This window comes from Girardinichthys multiradiatus, chromosome 20 (assembly GCF_021462225.1).
Source record: "Girardinichthys multiradiatus isolate DD_20200921_A chromosome 20, DD_fGirMul_XY1, whole genome shotgun sequence".
NCBI classification, from domain to species: Eukaryota; Metazoa; Chordata; class Actinopteri; order Cyprinodontiformes; family Goodeidae; genus Girardinichthys; species Girardinichthys multiradiatus.
In genome coordinates, this window is record NC_061812.1 from 34,191,604 (window position 1) to 34,216,143 (window position 24,540).

At 40.8% G+C, this 24,540-nt stretch overlaps 1 protein-coding gene across 2 annotated transcripts in view; it reads left to right on the forward strand.

Moving 5' to 3' along the window:
• chchd6b (coiled-coil-helix-coiled-coil-helix domain containing 6b) overlaps nt 1–24,540 on the forward strand; it is a 93,176-nt gene that overhangs the window by 30,966 nt on the left and 37,670 nt on the right. For both annotated transcript variants that reach the window (XM_047346297.1, XM_047346298.1), the window contains one exon: nt 14,365–14,435. In XM_047346297.1, the coding sequence (XP_047202253.1) occupies nt 14,365–14,435 (71 nt within the window). The remainder of the gene's footprint in view (nt 1–14,364; nt 14,436–24,540) is intronic.

The window sequence follows — 24,540 nt, forward strand, 5'->3', positions numbered from 1 at the left end:
AAAGTACAAATCAAATTGAGAGTCAGCAGATGGGAGTTCAGATGTGATGGAGCAGCATTTAAGAGACGCTTCTCAGACAGATTTATTTGCATAATAACATGACAAGGCTGGTTTGTTTGCACAGCACCATTCATACTCGCGGCAATTCAAAATGTTTTACAGGAAAACAAAACAACGGAGTTAAGACACGTTAAAATCACATTATACACACCATTCGCATTACTATGTATCATTTTCCAAGCCACTTGGCCCTCGGAACTGTGGCTGCCAAACAACCCCAACTGATATGATGAATTTGGTATTTGGCTACACATTGTGCTGTGCATTGTAGCCAAGCATCTCTAGTTTGTCTAAAAACATTGCTCCTGAAGTCCTCTGGTTCTTTCAGATGCAATTTTGCAGGTAAAGCTCTGTTTTGTTTTGTTTTGTTTTGTTTTGTTTTGTTTATTTGCAGTTTCTCTGATCGTTACATGCTTGACATTAATGTAAATTAGCTGGGTTGCTCCTAGGAAGACTGACAACTGTCCCACTGTTGAATAATGGACTTGAAATAGTTTGAAAAAACCTTTCTAAATGAATGGTAGCAACGATCACTTCTCTAAGGTCATTGCTGATGTCTTCCTTGCTTGACATGGTTGTAACACACACACACCTGTGTACTTTAGCGCTACAAACAGCCAAACTCCTGTTTTTATAGGGTGGTGACACCTGGTAATGATCAATTAAGTGCTTTAGTTTGCAGCCACCGGGCTACTTCTCTCCCTCTCAAATTGCATGGAAGTAGCAAGGCTCTGTCACATACTCTATTTTGGCTCATCTTTGTTTAATAAATACTGATATTGTGAGTTGTGTTTTTGTACGCTTTAAGTAAATACTTTCAGAACATGTTTAGGACCCTATGGGTTTTATTTTGCCTTGAAACTTATAAACGGAAGAGGTTATAATTTATTTTCTCTATGATGGTAGTAAAAATTAATGCTAATAATTTAAACAATGGTTTTCCTTATATGTATGTTGTTCATTTTGAGAGATTTATTTGCCTTTAGGATCAAACTTGAAAAAGCAGCTTTAGACTTAATTAAAAATTACAGACAGAATAAACAAGATGGAAAGACTAACCAGGAAATAAAAAAAATGAAAAGCACACTTGAAGCTTTTACAAGAAGGTCAAATGTAGAGAAAGATATTATTTTATGTTGAAGAAACAAATAAGTGGCAACAGAACAGGTAATTAAGCTATGAAAACATCAAAAGAAAAACGGATATTTCCTGTCTTGCCCTTTTCCTTTTCCTCTTTCCCATCCTCTGGGTGTTACCTTGTGCATTCACAGCTTTCCCCTCGAGTATTTGCTGGAGACTCTTTGGCTCTTCTACTCCAAACCTCCCTCCCTGCGGCAGAGCCCATCAGGTATACAGGACAGGACCTTATCTAGTCCCTGGCACTCACCTCCTTTAGGCCTCTGAGAAAACCTTTTACATAGGCGAGTTAAATGGAGGGGTCTCTGCATGACTCGTAGCAAGCGGCACACGTTGCAATGCTTGACAGAGAAGACTGATTGGCAGGAGAGTGCAGGATGCTCTATCGTTCTTCGCTTGCCGCCACAGTCCCTTTTTCCCTCCTATCTTTTTCTCCCCCCATCCTTTTCTCACAGCTGACCTGCATGTGGATGAGGGAGTGAGAAAGAAAGTGACTGAGTGGGAGGAGATAAAAAAGGCTGTATGGACTGCATTAAACAGACTGTCTGTCCTTAGTCTGCAACCATCTTCCACCTTATTTTCCTTCATTTTGCAGCCCAACACTACATTCATCCAGCTTTCTATTCATGGCATCGCTCCCATTTTGCTGCCTATCTTTCCCCTTTTTATTCTCCCATAACTGTCCCTGAATTTAGTTGGTTGAAAATAAATGGTCTCTTAAAACCTGAATGGTGACTGACACAGGTCATATACATAAAATTAAAAAGACTGAAACATTCCTACATTCATGATTCAGTCATATATTGAAGACAGCTTTGCATGATGTATTGTCAGGAAGAAATAAAAGAAAAGGCATTGATGACACAGTCAGTGCAGCTTTTTATCTGTCCTTTCTTTTCTGCTGGTACCAATAGTCTTAGAGGTTTTCTTCAGTGTTAAAACTGACACAATTTAGATATTGGCCAGATATCTACAGCACAGTACAAATAAACATGTAAGAGACATACAGCAAAAAATCCCAGTGTTTTGATTTTGTTAAATAAGTTGATACAATTGAGATTGGCAACTATTTCCAGTGCTAATAGAATAAACAATGGTTAAAACAAAACTTATAAAAATTGATGTTCCAATCATCTGATCCAAAAACAGACTCCTTATTTGAAATGAATCAAATCATACTTCTTTCTTATTTTATTTATTGTGTTCTGATCCTTTACAATTAAATACCGTCATATTGATCACCTATAAGCTTTAGCCATTTTTATATCTGGAAATATTTAATACCATGGTAAAAACCTAAATTAAAAGGGAATCCAAAGAAAAGGAATGCTCAATCTTGCCTTTAATCAATATTTCCATTTGTCTTAGATTAAGTCCTTTTTAAATAGACTGAAAGTGAGTCTGAAAGTGATATGTGAGTGTGCATATATGTGCAGTCCACTATGAGTGTTAAAAGACATAATAAAACATACTCCAGGGTCCAGTTTGTCTTAGGGATAAATGAAGATAATAAACTATTCTGTTTGTCTAAAGGCTGCGGATGCCGTTTGAGTTCTCCATTGACACAAATGTGCAAACAGCTTGTATGTGGGGGTGTATGTGTAAACGTGTGATTATTGAGACAGGTTCACGTGCAAACTGTCATCTTACAAGTACTTATTATATAGTAGCTGATCCACTACATGCACTTTAAGGATACTAGCCAGTGGTGTACTTTTTTCACCTAAGAATATATGCTAACAATAATGAATAATGATGTTTTCACTGCAAAACAAAAAACAAAGGCTTTGTTTAACAGATTTGATTTAGATTCCACATGATAAGTTTCTTCTGTCTGGTGTGGACTGGATTGATGTTCATGGTACGGATCATACTGAAGGTGCAGAGAAGGTGGGGCTTACTGGTATACAAAAACGTAGATTCCCAGTCATCCAGGACATGACAATCCTAAATGCTTAAGTAGAAGGCAATTGGACTTATTCTCTTGTTAGAGAAGAAGCTGAAGAACATTGTCATTCATATGTGGCTGGAGTATCCAAGAAGGCTGCTGTTCAAGTATTATATTTCAGTGCATTTTTACCTCAAACACAATATCAGACAGAGACTGGTTCATCCCAAGGATAAAACACCCAACATAAGCTTTGAGGTGTGGTATATACAGTCTGTTGCGAGGACTGTTCAGACTTCCACACTGGAGAAACTGAACAGCAGCTACAAAAATGGATGGGCAACAAAGAACAACAAACTAAGGGGTTAAAAAATCTGTGGTTCATTTACGTCGACAAGTGACCCTTTGTTTGAAAAAAGCAATGTGCACCTTTTCGACAGGGAAGATTGGTGGTTTGAGGTAGGAGTGAAAGAAGTAGTCTATAACATAAAAAGCTAACACTAAATGGAGGAGGTGGCGTCAGATTTCAGCTTTCTAACACCAACTTTGTAGCCCTGACTTGTCTCTCCAGGAGGTTTTTCAGTAATTCACACCTTGGGACATACAGTTTTCTCAAAACAACTCAAATGGCATCATTGGGCATATCTTTGGTTCTTCAAACAACAACCACCTAAAAATTTAGCTGACTAGAGGGTATGACCAGTGACTCACTTGTCCTAATTGCCTGATTAGACTTTAGTGGCCTTATTAGTGTGATTGTTTTGAATACAATTTAAAAGCCTGTTGCTTCCAACCTAGTTTAGAACTGAAAAGACTTTTCGGATGAGAGGTGAAACGTCTTGAAGTAAAAAGAGAGTAAGTCCATTTTCCTTCTACTTAAACACCTAGGAACTTACTGGTATGATTTGGCTCATTATAATTCTGTCTACCTGACGAACATTATCAGAAGCAAAATGTTTTTTTACCAAACATGAAGATCTACACCTGCCAATGTTGCTTGAATCTCTGTCGGCTCACCAGAAGGTTGTCTTTAGGATAATGGACTTTTGCAGAGGTTCACTTAAGAAAAAAAAATAAAGGAAACCTTAGCATATGTACAAGTACACAAACATTAAAGGAAGTGCAGTGCAAATAGGGTTATTAGTGCTGGTTCTGACTCAACTTGTGCCTGGTTTCCTTCATGGACAAATGTTTTTGCTCTGTCCGTGTCCCTTCGAATCCAGCATAGCCTTTCAGGCAGCTGCAGCTTTTGGGAGATTCAACATCATGAGGGACCGACCAGCCAGTCAGAAGTGGACTTTGGTGAAGCAAGGTGACGGGTTAAAAGATTGTTATGAGTTTGGAGAGATGGAGCTTGTGCGGATGTGGTGAATAAACAGTGAGCTTAGTCACAAGAATGGTTGTTTTTAAATACAAAAATACAGCAACTTAGTTCATTTTAAGTAAACACCTTTCTAGGAAAATTGTCATTAAAAACCTGAATAGAAGTAAAAAAAGTAAAAATTGCAGTTTGATGTACTCACTCTCCATGTTTCAATATGTCAAATTAAGCTAGGTGCCATTTTCCCTCATCCTCCTAACCAAACCCCTTGCTTAACCCCCTCCGCTCATACCCAGACTTGGCACCACCCATTTTGGTGGCATGTTTCAAATTTCTGGGGGCGAAGTTATTATTTTACATGGGATTTAGCTTCACTTTAAGTAACAATTTACAACAAAATAGCAAACCAAACACAAAAACTGACCATGACATCTACTTTAGGCTGCAAACTATACCTAAAGTGAAATTGACTGATTTTACTTAAAGGTTGGTCAGTAATGTTAAATGTCCACTCTGCATAAAGCCAAAGGCACTCCAAACAAATTTAGAAATAAAAACAGAATCATAAAGATTTTACTGTACTGAACATACGGGAACATCCTCCAAATCTCCTCTCTTCCAGTCCCCACCATCCACCCTTTCGCTCTCATTTATTTTTGGAAGCTCTCCTAATCTCTCCACAGTGTATGAGTAGAGTATATACTCCTTCCTGTGGCAATGAACCCCATAACTCTGTAAACAAGTCTTAGTTTAAAATTCACCTTGTTTAATCCCCTCTTCTCACCTTTCTTTGCCAACTTGTCCCTGAGAAAGAAAAATTAATCCGCCTCCGTCCATGCGTGGAACATGAAAGAACTCCTCCCTTTAAAACCCTGACATCAGCCCATCTCAGTCAACAGCTCCTAGAGGGTGTTCAGACAAGTGTGCAAGCAAGGATCATCTGAACACAGAGATTCGGGAGCAAATACAGATTTAGTCACACACCTGCATGTATGCAAGATTATACACAAACACAGCACACGTGCAATCACACTAATCCTCTCCATGAGCCTTTCCAACAACCTCAAAACCTAGCTCTCCTCCTTGGAGGGTTATCATCTCTCCCTTTTCAGCCTCTCTACACTGGGCTTTTGTCCCTATGGGTGGAAACAACTGGGAAGAGCTCAGCGCATGTATGCCAGTGATAGGTGATCCTCTTCTCTGGTGTCATGAGAGCTGGGGCTGCTGTTTGAGGTCTGCTCTGATAAAAAGACACAAAAGTATATGTTGATAAACTGAAACACAAAACAGTCTCACTATCACAGAACAACTCAAACCTGGAAGCTCTACTGTTAATCCAGATGCTCCAGTAATGATTCCATCTTATTTTACATTCCCTTCTTGCATGGCCAGGGAACAGTTAATGAGTATTTTATGATTTAGTATATCTTTTATCGAAAATAAATGTTTCTAGTTTGCTAAAGTAGTGTTTGGTGGAAAATGCCAAATGCGGCCGTCAGACCACTACTCTTCTCTGCATTTAATGGCATAGAATAAAAGGCTACCTTAGGTACATTGAACAGATTTCTTCGGTTTTTGCTTTTTTTTTTATTACACTGACAGATTTGAAATGGTAATTTTTTCAACTCAGTTAAAGATAACACAAGTAAGTACAAAAAGCATTTTTCAAATTATGAGTTTCTTTCATTGAGAGGAATAGCTACAGGTCCTTCTCAAAAAATTAGCATATTGTGATAAAGTTCATTATTTTCCATAATGTCATGATGAAAATTTAACATTCATATATTTTAGATTCATTGCACACTAACTGAAATATTTCAGGTCTTTTATTGTCTTAATACGGATGATTTTAGCACACAGCTCATGAAAACCCAAAATTCCTATCTCACAAAATTAGCATATCATTAAAAGGGTCTCTAAACGAGCTATGAACCTAATCGTCTAAATCAACGGGTTAACTCTAAACACCTGCAAAAGATTCCTGAGGCCTTTAAAACTCCCAGCCTGGTTCATCACTCAAAACCCCAATCATGGGTAAGACTGCCGACCTGACTGCTGTCCAGAAGGCCACTATTGACACCCTCAAGCAAGAGGGTAAGACACAGAAAGAAATTTCTGAACGAATAGGCTGTTCCCAGAGTGCTGTATCAAGGCACCTCAGTGGGAAGTCTGTGAGAAGGAAAAAGTGTGGCAGAAAACGCTGCACAACGAGAAGAGGTGACCAGACCCTGAGGAAGATTGTGGAGAAGGGCCGATTCCAGACGTCGGGGGACCTGCGGAAGCAGTGGACTGAGTCTGGAGTAGAAACATCCAGAGCCACCGTGCACAGGCGTGTGCAGGAAATGGGCTACAGGTGCCGCATTCCCCAGGTCAAGCCACTTTTGAACCAGAAACAGCGGCAGAAGCGCCTGACCTGGGCTACAGAGAAGCAGCACTGGACTGTTGCTCAGTGGTCCAAAGTACTTTTTTCGGATGAAAGCAAATTCTGCATGTCATTCGGAAATCAAGGTGCCAGAGTCTGGAGGAAGACTGGGGAGAAGGAAATGCCAAAATGCCAGAAGTCCAGTGTCAAGTACCCACAGTCAGTGATGGTCTGGGGTGCCATGTCAGCTGCTGGTGTTGGTCCACTGTGTTTTATCAAGGGCAGGGTCAATGCAGCTAGCTATCAGGAGATTTTGGAGCACTTCATGCTTCCATCTGCTGAAAAGCTTTATGGAGATGAATATTTCATTTTTCAGCACGACCTGGCACCTGCTCACAGTGCCAAAACCACTGGTAAATGGTTTACTGACCATGGTATAACTGTGCTCAATTGGCCTGCCAACTCTCCTGACCTGAACCCCATAGAGAATCTGTGGGATATTGTGAAGAGAACGTTGAGAGACTTAAGACCCAACACTCTGGATGAGCTAAAGGCCGCTATCGAAGCATCCTGGGCCTCCATAAGACCTCAGCAGTGCCACAGGCTGATTGCCTCCATGCCACACCGCATTGAAGCAGTCATTTCTGCAAAAGGATTCCCGACCAAGTATTGAGTGCATAACTGTACATGATTATTTGAAGGTTGACGTTTTTTGTATTAAAAACACTTTTCTTTTATTGGTCGGATGAAATATGCTAATTTTGTGAGATAGGAATTTTGGGTTTTCATGAGCTATATGCCAAAATCATCCATATTAAGACAATGAAAGACCTGAAATATTTCAGTTAGTGTGCAATGAATCTAAAATATATGAATGTTAAATTTTCATCATTACATTATGGAAAATAATGAACTTTATCACAATATGCTAATTTTTTGAGAAGGACCTGTATATTACCCTAGCTATTTGAAAACATGTGAAACTATGTGAAAGATTAGTTGCCTCTCTAATTGTTAATTTATGATTAGCTAGCCACGGTGTTTTTGGAAAGCTGAGTCCAATTTTCCCTAACCACGTCTACACATGTAGTTTTAAGAAATCTCTTAAATAGAAATCAACTGACAACATGAAGTAGGCTAAAGATCTCAAAAAAGCAACACATCATGCTCCTATGCATAGAAATTCAAGAACAGATGAGGAATTAAGTGACTTCTATCATTGGATAGAAAGGGTTACAGGGCCATTTCTAAAACTTTAGGACTACAGTGAACCACCATAAGGACTATTATCCCAAATGGAGAAAATATAGTACAGTGGAGAATCTTCCCAGTAGTGGATGGCCCACAAAAATTACTCGTCAACAGGTTAGCCAGGACGTCACAAGCAGACCCAGAATAATATCTAAAGGACTACAGGCCTCACTTGCTAGTTAATGTCATCCTGATGATCCCTAAGATATTTGGGAAAATATTCTGTGCACTGATGATACTTATTTTTTGAAGTGTGGCATAAACGACATGATGCAAGTGCTGCTCAAATGTCTCAGCAATGACCCAATAACACCTTTACCAAATCTCATGTTACGTTATGCAGATGCGCTGTTTACACTAAAAAAGATGTATATACTTCAGCCTGCTGCATGTTATTAGCAGTTTTATCTATGCCACTTTCTGATCAGATAATAATTACTTGAAAACCTAAGGGCAACTATAGACAGTGGATCATTAAACTTTCATCTGCAGTTCACTAAATATGGAGAAACAGAATAAAATGAGACAGTGATGCCATGGCAGATGTTCTGCACACCCTCCTGATGCAGTAGAATATTTTAAATTCTACACTCTAATACATGCTCACTATGTAAAAAGAGATGCATTATAAGCCAGCTAACAGATGACAGGCTTCACTTAATGTGCTTCTTTTCCTCAAATTAGGACTCACATAAAAAACATTTGTAGATATGTAAAAATTTGTGGCATGATGAAAAACAGTGGAACAGCATCCTAAAGTACCATGATGCAATTTTAACAAAACCAGATTTTTTAGAAAAGGCAGTCTCTCAAATATGGAAGTAATTCTGATCCATTGGAATCTGAATTTATAACACTAATTTGAACTCAAATACAAAAGAATCATGCATAATTTTAATGGATAGCATAGTCTGCTACCTAAACAAACCTTAAAGAGACAACATCAGTTCATTTTTCATGTTGCTGTACTCTCTCTGTGTCTTGTATAATCAAGTACCCATGTATTTAAACCTCTATGGAGCCTTGTTTTTTTCCTTTTTTGCATATTTTGGCTCCAACTCTAGATGTCCCACTGGTTCTTTTGGAAAATTTATATTCACAAAGAGCCTGCCAAAGTTACATCTTACTTCCCTCTAACAGAAATAAAGACTACTGCTTTTTTAATATACAACATTCCATTGTTTGGTGCTAAACAGTTGGATTATGACATTTATTGGAAATGATCTACACATAGTAGATTATTGAAACACATGAGTTACAGTACAGTAACTCATAAACAGTTGTACTATTAAAGTACAACTGTTTATGAATTGGCAGCAGAGAGGCTGTAGAAAATTTTTACTTCTCAATCTACAGAAATTGTAAAAAACGTTGAAAACATAGCCGTGTTTGCATTTTTTTCAAACTCAATCATCTATAGCATAAAGCAAAATATACTATATTTTAATACAAATAGCTACATAACCGTCCCCCAGTGGGCCCACCACCTGCAGGGGGAACCGTGAGGGGCCGGTGCAATGAGGATTGGGTGGCGGAAGAAGGTGGAAACCTCAGTGGCCCGATCCCCGGATGCTTAGGCTGGCTCTAGGGACGTGGAATGTCACCTCGCAGGGGGGGAAGGAGCCTGAGCTTGTGCGGGAGGTCGAGAGATATCGACTAGAAATAGTCGGGCTCCCCTCCACGCACAGCGTGGGCTCTGGAACCAATCTCCTTGAGAGGGGTTGGACTCTCTTCTACTCTGGAGTGGCCCACGGGGAGAGGCGACGGGCTGGTGTGGGTTTGCTTGTTGCCCCCCAGCTCAGCCGTCTTGTGTTGGGGTTTACCCCAGTGGATGAGAGGGTCACATCCCTGCGCTTTCGGGTTGGGGATGGGTCTCTGACTGTCGTCTCGGCCTACGGGCCGAGCGGTAGTGCGGAGTACCCAGCCTTCTTGGTGTCCCTGTCGGGGTTGCTGGATAGTGCCCCTCCCGGGGACTCCATTATTCTGCCGGGAGACGTCAACGCCCACGTGGGAAACGACAGTGACACCTGGAAAGGCGTGATCGGGAGGAATGGCCTCCCCGATCTGAATCCGAGTGGTGCTTTGTTATTGGACTTCTGTGCTAGTCATGGATTGTCCATAATGAACACCATGTTCAAACATAAGGGTGTCCATCAGTGTACTTGGCACTAGGACACCCTAGGCAGGAGGTCAATGATCGACTTTGTTGTCGTATCATCAGACCTTTGGCCGCATGTTTTGGACACTTGGGTGAAGAGAGGGGCTGAGCTGTCCACTGATCACCACCTGGTGGTGAGTTGGATCCGCTGGAGGAGGAGAAAGCCGGACAGACTTGGCAGGCCCAAGCGCATAGTGAGGGTCTGCTGGGAACGTCTGGTGGAGCCCTCGGCCAGGGATGTATTCAACTCCCACCTCCGGGAGAGCTTTGACCAGATCCCGGGGGATGTTGGAGACATAGAGTCCGAGTGGACCATGTTCTCCGCATCTATTGTCGATGCTGCTGCCCGTAGCTGCAGCCGTAAGGTCTGCGGTGCCTGTCGCGGCGGCAATCCCAGAACCCGGTGGTGGACACCGGCAGTAAGGGATGCTGTCAAGCTGAAGAAGAAGTCCTATCGGCTGTGGTTGGCTTGTGGGACTCCTGAGGTGGCTAACGGGTACCGTGAGGCCACGCGTGCTGCAGCCCGGGCTGTGGCAGAGGCAAAAACTCGGGCCTGGGAGGAGTTCGGTGAGGCCATGGAGAAGGACTACCGGTTGGCCTCAAAACGATTCTGGCAAATTGTCCGGCACCTCAGGAGGGGGAAGCGGTGCTTTGCCCCCACTATAAACACTGTTTATAGTGGGGGTTGGAGGCTGCTGACCTCAACTGAGGACATTATCGGGCGGTGGAAGGAGTACTTCGAGGATCTCCTTAATCCTGCCATCACGCATTCCCTGGTGGAAACAGAGGTTGGGGACTCGGGGTTGGACTCCTTCATCACCCAGGCTGAAGTCACCGAGGTGGTTAAAAAGCTCCATGATGGCAGGGCTTCGGGGGTGGATGAGATCCGCCCTGAGTACCTCAAATCTCTGGATGTTGTGGGGCTGTCATTGTTGACACGCCTCTTCAACATTGCGTGGCGGTCGGGGACAGTGCCTCTGATCGGAGAGTGTGTTCCAACTACAGGGAGATCACACTCCTCAGCCTACCTGGTAAGGCCTATGCCAGGGTATTGGAGAGGAGAGTCCGGCCAATAGTCGAACCTCAGTTTCAGGAGGAGCAGTGTGGTTTTCGTCCCAGCCGTGGAACACTGGACCAGCTCCATACCCTCTACAGGGTACTCGAGGGTTCATTGCACTAAGTCGGACCTGTTCCCGGTGCATGTTGGACTCCGGCAGGGCTGCCCTTTGTCACCGGTCCTGTTCATAACTTTTATGGACAGGATTTCTAGGTGCAACCAAGGGCTGGAGGGGGTCTGGTTTGGGGACCAGTGGATTTTGTCTCTTCTTTTTGCAGATGACGTGGTCCTGCTGGCCCTCTCTAGCCAAGACCTACAGCATGTGGCGGTTCGCAGCCGAATGTGAAGCGACTGGGGTGAAGATCAGCTCCTCCAAGTCAGAGGCCATGGTACTCGAACGGAAAAGGGTGGCTTATCCCCTTCAGGTTGGTTCCTGTCTCAAGTGGAGGAGTTTAAGTATCTCGGGGTCTTGTTCACGAGTGAGGGAAGAATGGAGCGGGAGATCGACAGACGGATCGGTGCGGCTGCCGCAGTAATGGGGGCACTGTGCCGTTGTGGTGAAGAGAGAGCTGAGCCGAAAAGCGAAGCTCTTGATTTACCGGTCGGTCTACGTTCCTACCCTCACCTATGGCCATAAACTTTGGGTCATTACCGAAAGAACGAGATCCCGGATACAAGTGGATGAAATGAGCTTCCTCCGTAGGGTGGCCGGGCACTCCCTTAGAGATAGGGCGAGGAGCTCGGCCATCCAGGAGGGGCCCGGAGTAGAGCCGCTGCTCCTCCACATCGAGAGGAGCAAGTTGAGGTGGCTTGGGCATCTGTACCGGATGCCTCCTGGACGCCTTCCTCGGGAGGTGTTCCAGGCAAGTCCCATCGGGAGGAGGCCCAGGGGACGGCCCAGGACACGCTGGAGGGACTATGTCTCTCGGCTGGCCTGGGAACGCCTTGGGCTCCACCCGGAGGAGCTGGAGGAGGTGTCTGGGGAGAGGGACGTCTGGGTGTCTCTGCTGAATCTGCTGCCCCCGCGACCCAGTCCCGGATAAGCAGAAGACGACGAGTACCAGCTACATAACCACAGTTCCTGATAATTGCTTCAGTGTTTGGGGCTCACCTGACAAACAGTCTCCAGCACCTACACCGTAAAAGGACAATTTTGCGTTCACTGGTCCATAAAATGTTTCTCTTTAAGCAAGTTGTGTTGTGTTTTTTAGCAAACTGTAATTTATCAGCCTAAGTTGGTTTTTTTTTCAATAACTGTACATTGTGGGGCCAATAGCTCCCCAAAGTTGTGGAGAACACAGTAATTACACCTTCTTTAAATCACCCTGATGTTAATCATCAGCTAAGTCTCTGCCATTTTGGCTTTTCTTCTAACCATTTATATGGCCGATTTCTGTTTTTTCCCATCTCTTTCTTCTTTTCATCAGATTAGGTGGATTTAACTCAACACTATTTGGAGGTAATTTTTTTAACCCCTTCTAAATTAATGATTCAATTACACAGAATCAACAGCATTCATATCCTGACTGTTGGGTCTCTCTGTTTTTAATTACTCTACCACATCTACCAGTATAGTATTTCAAATATACTAATAATAAAGTACAACTATTACCTCCTAAAACTAATCTGGTCATTAATATAAAACTCCTATTATTGAATATATCTTTACAGAGTACCAGAATGAGTTACACCAGACGTCTACTCTGAGGTTTCATTTATTATTCCTTTCTGTTATGGACATTGAAACCTGTATTAATTGTAATTAGGAGACACATTTCCAGTGAGTAATAATTCCTGGGTAATAATAGGAAAGTTAAACTTTATTTAGACAAACATGATTCAAGAGGATAAATGTTATTCATTTTACTAAACAAGTATAACTATAGTTATGTAATATTTTAGTTCGGGCATATTTTTACCTTGTATCTTTATTAACCACAATTCATTTAAAAAAGTCGTCATTGTACAGCAGTCTGGAGTGATACTTGTTGATCTGAAATGTGCTCCATTTTAGAGGGATGACTTCTGTCTTATTGAGTAAGAAAGGAAATGATACAGGGTCAGATTACTGTATCACAAAGAATAGAAGCAGAACAGATTAAGTAAAAAATGCCTGTGAGAATATGTTGAGTCTTTTCCAACAGCAGACATTCAAACCGGGGCAAGCCTGTCTGTAGATGAGCCTAAAATAATGAGAAATGAAAATGACTTGCGGGCACTGAAGGAGTAGAGGGCTAGGGATTGTGGGGGAGGTTTGTGTTTGATCCAATCTCTTCCCTGCACAGTCACTTCAATTATCTTCCTCTCCTATCACCTCATCTATTGGGAATATATGGAGTTATTAAGTAAAAGCCTGAGTGCTGTGGTTATTGGTTTAAAATGGTGATTACTGCAGTGAATGTGTATGAGAGGGTGGTGAGAGAGATTAGGTTCGTATTTGGTTTTTTTTGGACAAACCTTTTTATACATTTTGACACTAAGCCTCTAAGGTGATCATCATGAGCAGCTGACATTAAATTTTCCTTTTCATAATCAAATCCTACACATTCTTTCTTACTATCTGCTGTATTCTCTACAATGCAGTGTACTTAACACTGCGACCACCTGATTATTCAGGTAAAAGTGTGCTGTATATGACTTTGCCCAGCAGGTACAAACGGCATCTGGGTTGTAATTGCTGTTTAAATGCCAGGGTTTCTCACATGAAGTAAAACATTATGGAGTACCATCAGAGCGTCAATATTCAGATTTGTAAGCAGGCTGTAAAATCCAAAGGTCACTGATTTATGGAATGTGACATTTCCAGTGGTGCTTTCTTCATTTTGCTCATGACGTCTGGCCTATTAAGGCTTGAATTAAAGCTGAAAAAGTTGTTGCAACCATAGTAATCTTATATACGTAGATATGCAAGTTGCAAAGCTCTGATTCATTAAGCTTTATTCGAAGATTTTGACATAGTCATGTTTTTATGCTTTCTAATGATGCAACCTGAAGTCTGCAGAAACAATTTCTTTAAATAAAAGAAGCCTGAATGAGCAGCCCGCTATATGCTCTGAATCTATATTTTGAGCTCTTGTATAAATTTATGAATAAATTGTCACATTTGGGTCTCTGTGTTTTTTGCCTACAGAACTTCGAGAACTACAAGCAAACAGCTGAACAGTACTGCGAGGCCGCAACTAAAACTGAAGCCTGGATACGGTAAATAGTTGAACTGCTCTATTAGTAAGATGGTTCCATCCTCACTGCGTCATTACATTTTTTACTCTATAAAACTTAATCAGTTTATGCCGTATACCTTGAAGTATCTTATTGGTGATTTAAAAATTTCTTTTTGTTTGCCATTTTGGCAAATTTAAATGTCATTGTGTGTTGCAGTAGAAAGAAAATCGTCAATGAGAAAAAAATCAATTTGACGAGTTTCAAACATCAGAGGTGTTCAGACGACAGAGTGTGGAAGCTATTTGCAATATTAGGGGTCTGCTAATGTGGACTCTACACATTCAAACTGCCTGTTAAACAGTTTTACTCACAGCTGTGTGACTGTGTGATAATTTACTATTATCACTCCTCATTTCTTCTATTATCATATTTTCACTCAGATGCCAAATTAACATGGGTTTTCTTTTTTTTTTTGCTTAAATACATAATAAAACCTTAGTGAAATGTCAAAACAAAAGACTTGAATACTTAAAGAGATACTACATATTAAATGGGTATTTTAAACTGAGAGATCTATTTTGGTGTTAAGGTTTTGGTCAAATTTGATAAAAATGAAATTTCTTAGATATAAAACATAAGATGTTAGATGCTGTTTCAGATTATTGTGTGCATTTCAGAGTTTATAGAGGCAAAAGATTTAGCTCTTGCTGTCTGTAAAAAAACAGTCCACCTTTATTGTCATTAAAGCCCTCCTCTTCACATGGGTCAAGACCACACCATGACAGAACGTAGATGGTCATTGCAGGACCTTGGAGAGTTCTTCAAAGTTCATCAAAAATGCAGTTGGCTTCCCATCACTCGTGTGGAACCATGAGAGTTCGTCGATTGTTTGGAGCATACACAAAACCTCAATGGTGAGATTGCGGTGCCTCATTATTGTGGTGGAAGTGTATCAGGATCCAGGGAGCAGCATGGAGGACCTTTGTGGCTTGTTTATGAATTTGAATGTAGCCCATGTGCATCAGCCTAGATTGGTCATTAGAGAATTTTAGGCAGGACTAGCCTCATGCTAAAGTACAACTTCATCACACCCAGAATGGGCTGGCAGAGCTCCAAGCAATTTATTGTTATGATTTTGTTGGCGTGGCTGCTCTATGCATCACATCCTCCTGCCACTGTTTCAGCTGCCGCCAAAAGGATCTCATCATAAGACTGAATTATTATTCCGTGATCCCTGTGCCAAAATCAGGAAACTTGTACATGGAGATTGGTAAATACCAGAATTCCTATCAAATGAAAGTTCCAGCTGAGCAGAAACACACGCACCCACAAACTCTGCATATTGGTGGTTTTTGAGAGACTGAGGAAAGCTGTGAGTTTTTCAGGCTTAAATACAAATGCTAAATTTGTCACACTGTCAAAGAGAAGTCCTGTTATTATATTTAGCAATTGGTAGAGACTACAACAAGTTTTTTAAATACAATTTTCAATAGTTGCCGTGCAACAGACTAGAGTCTCATTGTGATCAGCTCTGTTATCAATTAAAAACCCACTCATTTTGGAATTTGTGAGCATTAATACTTTTGACTACATAAAACTCTTTGGCAGATTAAAATTATTTTGCAGTACAGCACTTTTAGCAGTGTACATCACTTTATGCAGAAAACACCCTCTGCTGCATGTTGTCATGCTTCTGCTCCAAATGCATTAGCCTGAGAAGACAAAGCTTTTTCTGCATCAGTGGGAATCCACAGGCTCAAAGAGGGACATTATGCAGAACCCTGCAATTCTTGGAACTTTCCCAGAAGTGGCTGCTCTTCTAGTACTCTTTCCTGAATAAAACAAGATGACTTTAGCTTGGAATAAAAATCTAAGGATGTCATCCCAGTAGCAAAAAAATTTACCAACCTTCTATAGTCGCAGGATTTAAACAACAAAAATGTAGTAAAAAAAAAATAAAGTAAAACTACATACCTCATAGAAATATTAAGACTAATCTAAGGTTAGGCAAACATGTTGGTGCCCATTGTGTCATTGCTCTGGGAAATTTAATATGAACTGTTGAGACATTTAATTTGTTTAAAAGTCAGTTGCATCTGGAATACTTGTAAAGAAATAATACTTCAAGATAAGGATGAGAAAAGATATGGCATAAGATCTCACAGGCGCTGGTTTTGTAGGGGCTAAGCGCGCAACCATGTATGTAGGCCATAGTGCTTGATGCAGCTGTCCCTGGTTTGAGTCTCAGACCCGGCAACCTTTGCTGAATGCTTCCCCCTCTTTCTGCCCCTCTTTCCTGTCTGCCTACTGTCAGAAAATGAAGAATAAAGGCCTCTTGTGCCGAAAAAAATATCTTTAAAAGATCTCGCAATCTCAGTTGTTGTCACCATGTGACTTTGTTTGGTGGCATACGTTTCAGCTATTGTTATGGGCCCTGGGTATTAATGCTTTAACCTTGAGACCAAAATGTACCTTTTGTTTGGGAGTCTTATTTTGAAGTTAGCAAGGTAGTAGTCCACGAATCTCCCTGTTGTGTTGAAAGAGCCTTCTCAAGAACTGCTCTTCAGGCTGTCAGGCTGCTACAAAAGCACCAAAGCGGCCTCCTCCACATTCAAGGCCTTTGTGTACCAGCATTTTGGCCAATCATTAGAGAAGAAAATGGTGACCGAGTGGTAGACAAGATACAAGCAACTTATTAGCACTATGTGCCACTACTGCCAGGCTGTTCTCCACTAATCGCCTGAAGTTGGCATCTGCTTCATTATAATCCTACCTACCTACAGCTGCTGGGCTATCAAAATAAGAGGATATTTCACTTTGGTCTTTCCTTCAACACACCTGGTTCCGAATAATTAATTACCTCAAAGGCTTGCCAGTCATTCTGTTAATCAGCCACTAGTTTAAATCAGGTGTGCTGATGCAGGGAACAAGCAGATAGTGTGCTCTTAGGATCAAGGTTGGGAAGCTCTGAAAGATACAATTTGCCCTTTTCAAGTGGCAGCCTTCTCCTAGGAATATAAATGTAATCTAATTTTGCACGAAGCACATGTTGCTCCTGTGGGGAAAACCAAGTTCAGACCTCACCTGTTGTCAGAAGCATATCAGTTTTATTCATCACTTGCCTACTGCCACCCTGACACTGTTAGAGTATGTGGGACTTGCTAATTTATGCTGCTTCATAACACCAATTCTCACTGCTTTTTATCATTAAACCAGAATGTCTTCAGTTTTCCTCTAGGCATTCATTAGCACATGTCTACACTTTTTATTTGAGTTCATCTAAATTTTATGAGATTTACCTAAGACACACACACAATAGAAAACAACATTTATACGCAGAGTAATGTTTCAAACTCCTTGTGACGGTGTTTGTCACGTTTATTTCTGCAGTATCTTTAAAGGACTGTTAAAATCTGTCCTAGGAGTTAGAACAGGGTGTTAGAACAATTGTTTCCTATGTTTCCTATGTGAGGAAACAATTGATCATTAATTTTATTTAACCCGGGATAGGAAGATGTAAAATTCTTCTTTACAGACTTTCCTTGTCAAGAAATGTGTAACAATCAGAGTTTGTTACACATTGAAATTCAGATATCAATTAGTGAAGTTGTACTAAAAGTCAATGTATGGATGTAATGAGCTATCAGTTTTGTAGTATTTTTGTAGTATTTTTACCCCATATCACATTTGCCATGTTATAACCACAAAATGTTCCAAGTATTTTATTGGGATTTTATGCAATAGACCAATGCAGATTATCGATAAGCAAAGGAAAATTATATTTTTCAAAACTTTCTATAAATAAAAATCAAAACAGTGTTGCATTCATTTATATTCAGGCCTTTTGTTTTGGTATTTTGTAGAATCATCAGCATTGCACATCTAGTAACTGACTTTATTATCTATTCATTTTTTGCAAATAGCTCCGGATCAGTGGTATTGGATGACGAGAGTCTGTAAACAGCAATTTTAAAATCTTCACATAGATTCTTAATTGGATTTATTTTAGGAATTTGAGCGGGCCATTCTAACACATGAATATGCTTTGATCTAAACCATTCCAGCATAGTATGTTTAGAGTCCGGCCCAGACTCCAGTTGATTGCAGCCTCTACACGTTTTCTTGTATTTAGCTCTATCCACCTTCCCATCAACTGTGACCATTTTCCCAGTCCCTGCTGAAGAAAACATCCCAACAGCATCATGCTGTCACCACCATATAGGGGCATAAGCATAATGCAGGATGCTGTGGGCATAAGCTCCTTTTAGACCATGTCTCTGCAAAAACACCTAACCACGAATCCCACATTATGGATGACTTTGTCTTTTTACCCCAGTCTTCCAAAATCACTGGATATGTGCACTTTCAGTAGTTGCATGGAGGAAGTTAAAAGATCACTTCAGCACAAGTTTGCTGAATGAATAACATTAATTTCTGCCACAGTGTGAACAAAATTCACTGCCATTTCCCTTTTTTGTCTCTGTCACACACTGGGGGACATTTTGTATTCAGACAGTCATATGCTCATCATGTTCTGTCAGCATTAGGGCAGTGTTTCATTGTGGAGTGGTCACGCTGTCATTTCACACTACAGTGACCAGCCAGTAATTATTCTATTTACCAACTGTTCAGGGGAGCAGCACAAACTATGCTATTTAGATAAAATGTTAAAAAAAATAAAAGAAATTCTTCACTCTATCTTGACGTCTAAACCTCTGCATATTCAATTTCTGGCACAGTACGTTTTGTTAATACTCATGTTTTTGTAAGCTTTTGTGACAAATTCTGCATTTATTTGTCACCCTAACCGTGTTTATTGAAAAATGTTGTCCTTTTTATAGTAGCCATTTCTACATGCACTAATCAATTAGAACTTTATGAATGCTCTCAGAATTAAAAAAAAAAAGGTAGTCCCTTCTACGCATGCACATTTGTTCTGTCTCCAATCCTTCCTATCAATTAAACTTATCAGCATTGCGTATTGGTTTTCAGTCTGCTCTGTGTGATGAAAGGAATTTGGGCTGATACAGGTGGACCTTTTTGGACTGTTGCTGAAAATAATATTTATACAACACAGGCCGTAAACATGTGGACTAGGCATAGGGCAAGTATGAGTCTTTTATGGTATGATAACCATACGTAAATATACCAGGGTTACAAGGTATTTGCACAAAAATGTGTAAAATGACCTCAATAATTTTATTTAAAACTGAAAAACAACAAGTATTTCTATTGTGAATACGATGATGATGTTATTTATAACATTTATTTTTATCTTGTCTTTGATACAAATAATTCAAATATAGAATTGACTTACACTAAATTTATGTTACTCTTTATAGAGTAGCACTGTGGATATATAAGGTATATATTAGTTGGGTAACTAGTAAGGCTATCTGCTCTGCTTACAAACCTGCAATCCTTGGCATTTATAGCTTGCTATCTATAGTTTCAACGTTTTATCTTAAAGTGAAACTAAACCGCATGTGAAAGAATAACTGCGTCCCCACATTTTGAAAAATGCCACCAAAGTGGGCAGTGCCAAGTGTGGTGATAAGCAGTTGGGGTTAAGCAGGAGTGTGGTCAGGAGGACCAGGGAAAGTGGCAGCACCCTCCTTGTCATCAGAGGTTAAGAGAGGTTTTATGGAGCCCAGGGGGCCAGAGCCTTATCAGTTTGAGCCGCTGGCTCAAGGCGCTGACTCGGCGATGCCTGAAGCTGGCGCTGCCACGGCCGTGGAGGAGCAATCCCTGACTAGCTACGGGAGCGTGTCGGGGTGAGATGGTTTTACCCGAACGCGAGGGCTGTGACATAAGCATGTACCAAGCTGTGCCGTTTGAACCAATAGGAAAATTCGATTGCAGTAATGACCGTTCAACCCAAAGAGGGCAGCACTAAGACGGTTTTGGGACAAATATTGCAGAATCAAATAAGTTTACAGGAAATTAATAAAAATAGCACAGTAACATTAAAATTGCACACTCAAGGCCCAGTTTACACAGTTTATCTGCAAAAAAAGTTGATTTGAGTTCCCCTTTAAGAAGAATGATTGGTGGCTCTCCTGTAGCTTTTAAGGGATATCACTATTTTAAAATAAATACACAATAGACTTCATATTTTGAACTAAGTCATTTCATTTTAGTGATTAGCGTAGTTAGAGCAGCTAACAATACAAAAAAAAGATTGCAGCCATTTGTATTAGAGGGTGACACGGGAGTGGATTTTCTCTCCTGTCCCATCCCGCTCCCACAGAAAAATGTCTTATCCCATCCCAATCCCAGGCCAGCATAATGAAAAAAATCCTGTCCCGTCCCACTCCTGGTAAATTGACTCCCACTCCCGTCCCGCTCCCATTCAGAACAACTCCCACTCCTGTGCCACTCCCATTTTTGTTTTCTTCCTTTAGTCTTTTGGCAATTTCTTTCTTTGAAGGACCAGTTAGGTCCCTGTTTTTAGCTGTAGTAAAGGCCAGTTAAAGTAAAAAGAATAATAATGAAAAAATAATAAAATATTAAACAAGGAAACAGACCATGCATATCTTAGTTGAATAAACAAAATGTACATAGTTGTATTTTACTTATTTATTAAGTGACTGTTTCCTTTGAACAATGACATTACTTTTATGTTTCAAGTTGCTGAAACGAAAGAAAAATGCACCTAGTAAGAGAACTGTACTTGTTGAACAAAAGGCCAAAAAGGCATTACCTTCACAATTTAGAAACTGTACCTCAATGGTTCACAGCCCTGGTCCTCAGGGACCCCTTCCCTGCAAGTTTTAGATGTGTGTCTGCTCCAGAACACCTGATTTAAATTCTGACATGACCTCCTATACAGGCATCAAGAATGGAGGGTCAAACTGGACAAAATTAATACAATAAAATCATCATTAAATAAATAAATGTTGTGAATGTCCCATAAGTGAAGTAAATGTAACATGAAAGAAATGTAACATTAAATGTGCCATTAAATTAAAGGTACCATTTATTTATTTAATACATCATTAGAAACAATAAATGTACCATTATATCATGAAATGGACTATAATGCAATTAAATGTGCCACTGAATAATTAAGTATAATTTTAAAGACGACATGACGTAATTAGTGGTACACTTAATATTTAATGATGTATTAAATAAATTGTACATTTAATGGTACATTCAATTTTTTTCTATTTCACAACATATTTATTTAATATCTTCCCTTGATGAAGCCTTTCTACGAGGTCCGCGAGGGGACATGGGGAATTTTTTCTCTTTTGTGTCCCCACGCAATAGTCTTTGCGTTATTTCGCAATACTTTGTGGGATAGTTTCCAAACCAGATAACTGCAAAATTGAAACAAACACTACACCCGTTTTGAGATTTATTGAGTTTTATTTTGAAATCAGCATTAAATAAAATTATCTTCAATCAGACTAAAAGACAGTTTTTATCCACAAGCTGTCAAACAAACTACCGAACTCTGGACCATAAAACTGCACAAAACCACATCTGTGACACTTTATTTCCTTATTACGGCTGCATGATGTGTACTTTTTTTTTGTACGCCATTAGTGTTTTTGTTTTTATCGTGATTTGAACGGTTCTTCTTATCCTAAGCATTTTATCGCATTGTTTACTGCGTGTTAACCTGCATATGACAAATAAACCATATCAATCACATATCAGTGTTTGTTTTATGAGCAGTTTGTCATCTGTGCTGTTGCTCCAAAATGCCGAACGCAAAAGTATTGCGTGGGGACGCAAAAGAAATAAATTTCCCCATGTCCCCTCACGGGCTTCCGTACCTTACCTCTTAAATCTTTAGAGCACATGCAGCAATTTTGTTGGTCAGATGAGACTTGACACATGTTGGTACTTTTGGTTTGATGAATGAAGAGATGCAGGGCTGATTTAATCCAGAATCTGCTTTACAAGTGTCCCTTAATCACTGGTGAACTTGATTACAACTAAACACGTTTTACAAGCAGCATGCTGCGTGTTAACACCGCTACATTCAACTCTCCTGAAGTTCGGTCATATTTGCGACTTTCCTGTCAGCTCTATGAGTTTAATAGATAAGTCCTTATTTCTGACTTTACGTTACAAATCCAATTTTACCACGTCCAGTTCTCCACCTGCGTTTGTTCCCTCCATCATGAACGCAGGTGGAAAACATCGAGCAGAAGCACTGTTGGCTTGTGGGTCGTGTAGTTCGTTTGACTCACATTATAGTATAGGCTTCTTGGAAAAAAACTACACAATGTCGATCCAAGTTTTTTTTTCTTAAAGTTTATAACAAAGTCTCAGTTTACATTTCCAAGGACAATTGATCCTAGTTTATTTTCCCTCCTATTGGTTAGCTCCCGCTCCCGTCTGCTCCTGTTCATTTTTTATCCTGTACCGTCCCAATCACGGGATCTTTACTGATGCTGTCTCCCGTCCCGCGGGTTTCCCGTGGGAATCCCGTGACCCGTGGGACTCCCGAAAAAATGTCAGCCTCTAATTTGTATACCCAAGAGAAGGTTGATTTCTTAACTTTTGTAAAATTTACAAGACCACCAACCTCTCCTTTACTAGCATGTTCCTCAACAGACATAAGATGGAAGCTTAAAAGGTAAAAACAGCAAGTTTGCTCTGCTCTTTTTAGCCTTTCTAGCATCTGGTTTATGTATTGATCTCTATGGGAAGAAACTTGTGCCATCAGAAACTGAATTTGAATTATCCATCCATCCGTCCGTCCGTCCCTCCGTCCGTCCGTCCGTCCATCCATCCATCCATCCATCCATCCATCCAAGATTTACATCTCCCCAGCCACTTGGGCCACCTCACCAGGGAGGCGTCCAGGAGGCATCCTATCCACATGCCCGGGGCACCTCAACTGGCTCCTCTCGACGTGGAGAAGCAGCGGCTCGGCCGTCCGGGAGTCTTTCACCCTATCTCTAAAAGAGAGCCCAGACACCCTGCGGAGGAAACTCATTTCGGCTGCTTGTATCCGTGATCTCGTTCTTTCGGTCATAACCCAAAGCTCATGACCATAGATGAGGGAACGTAGATCAACCGGTTAATTGAGAGCTTCGCTTTTTCACTCAGCTCTCTCTTCACCACTACAGACTGGTACAGCGCCTGCATCACTGCTGACGCAGCAGCAATCCGTCTATCGATCTCCTGCTCCATTTTTCCCTCATTCGTGAACAAGACCCCTAGATACTTTAACTCCTCCACTTGATGCAGGACCTCCCCCCTGACCCAAAGAAGGCACTCTACCCTTTTCCGGCTCAAGACCATGGCCTCGGACCTGGAGGCACTGATTTTCATCCCAGACGGTTCACACTCGGCTGTGAATTGCTCCAGTAAGAGCTGTAGATCACAAGCTGATGAAGCCAATAGGACCACATCATCCGCAAAACGAATTTTTGAAAATAATTTGAATTACTCAGACTGAATCTGTATTTGCTTAATTTGAAATTAAATGCATTGGTTTTAAACTGAATTTATTTGCTTTGAAACTGAATTTGTTTGCCTTGAATTGAAAATTCAGTTTGATTATTTTCACTTTCAGTTCCATTATTCAATTTCAGTTCCAAAATTCATTTTTGTGTGTCACACATCCGGGTCCTTGAAGCCAGAGGTTATTCAAACACAGATTTACTGATTTGTGGATGTCATTCACTATTGCTGCGTCCGAATTAAGGGCTTCATCCTTTGAAGGTCACATTTGTAGACCGATTACGTCATGGTGAGGCGACGAAGGCTATCCAACTTCGAAGGCTCCTTCAAATGCGGCCGACAAATGCATCCTTCTTTCACCCAGAGGTGAAGGATAGGTGTCACCCTATCACGTGATTCATTGCGGGTCGAAGTAGATTATTCAAACAGAAGACACAATGGCCGGAGGAGAGAGAAAAGCTGTGAATAAAATTGGATATATTGCACATTCTGTGAAAAAAAACGAACTTTTACAATGTTTTTAGTCATGAGTATGTAGTTGTGTAAACCTGAAATATCTGATCGATTTATCAAGGTATCGCTTAATTGCACAAGTGCTCCGATGTGTTCGGACATGTCCGCTGCTCCAGCAGCCGGCTTGCCTCGCCAGCTGGTGCGCTAAACCCCGATAGAACAGCTGACTCCCGGCACATTGTTTTCAAAATCTCGCTGGGTT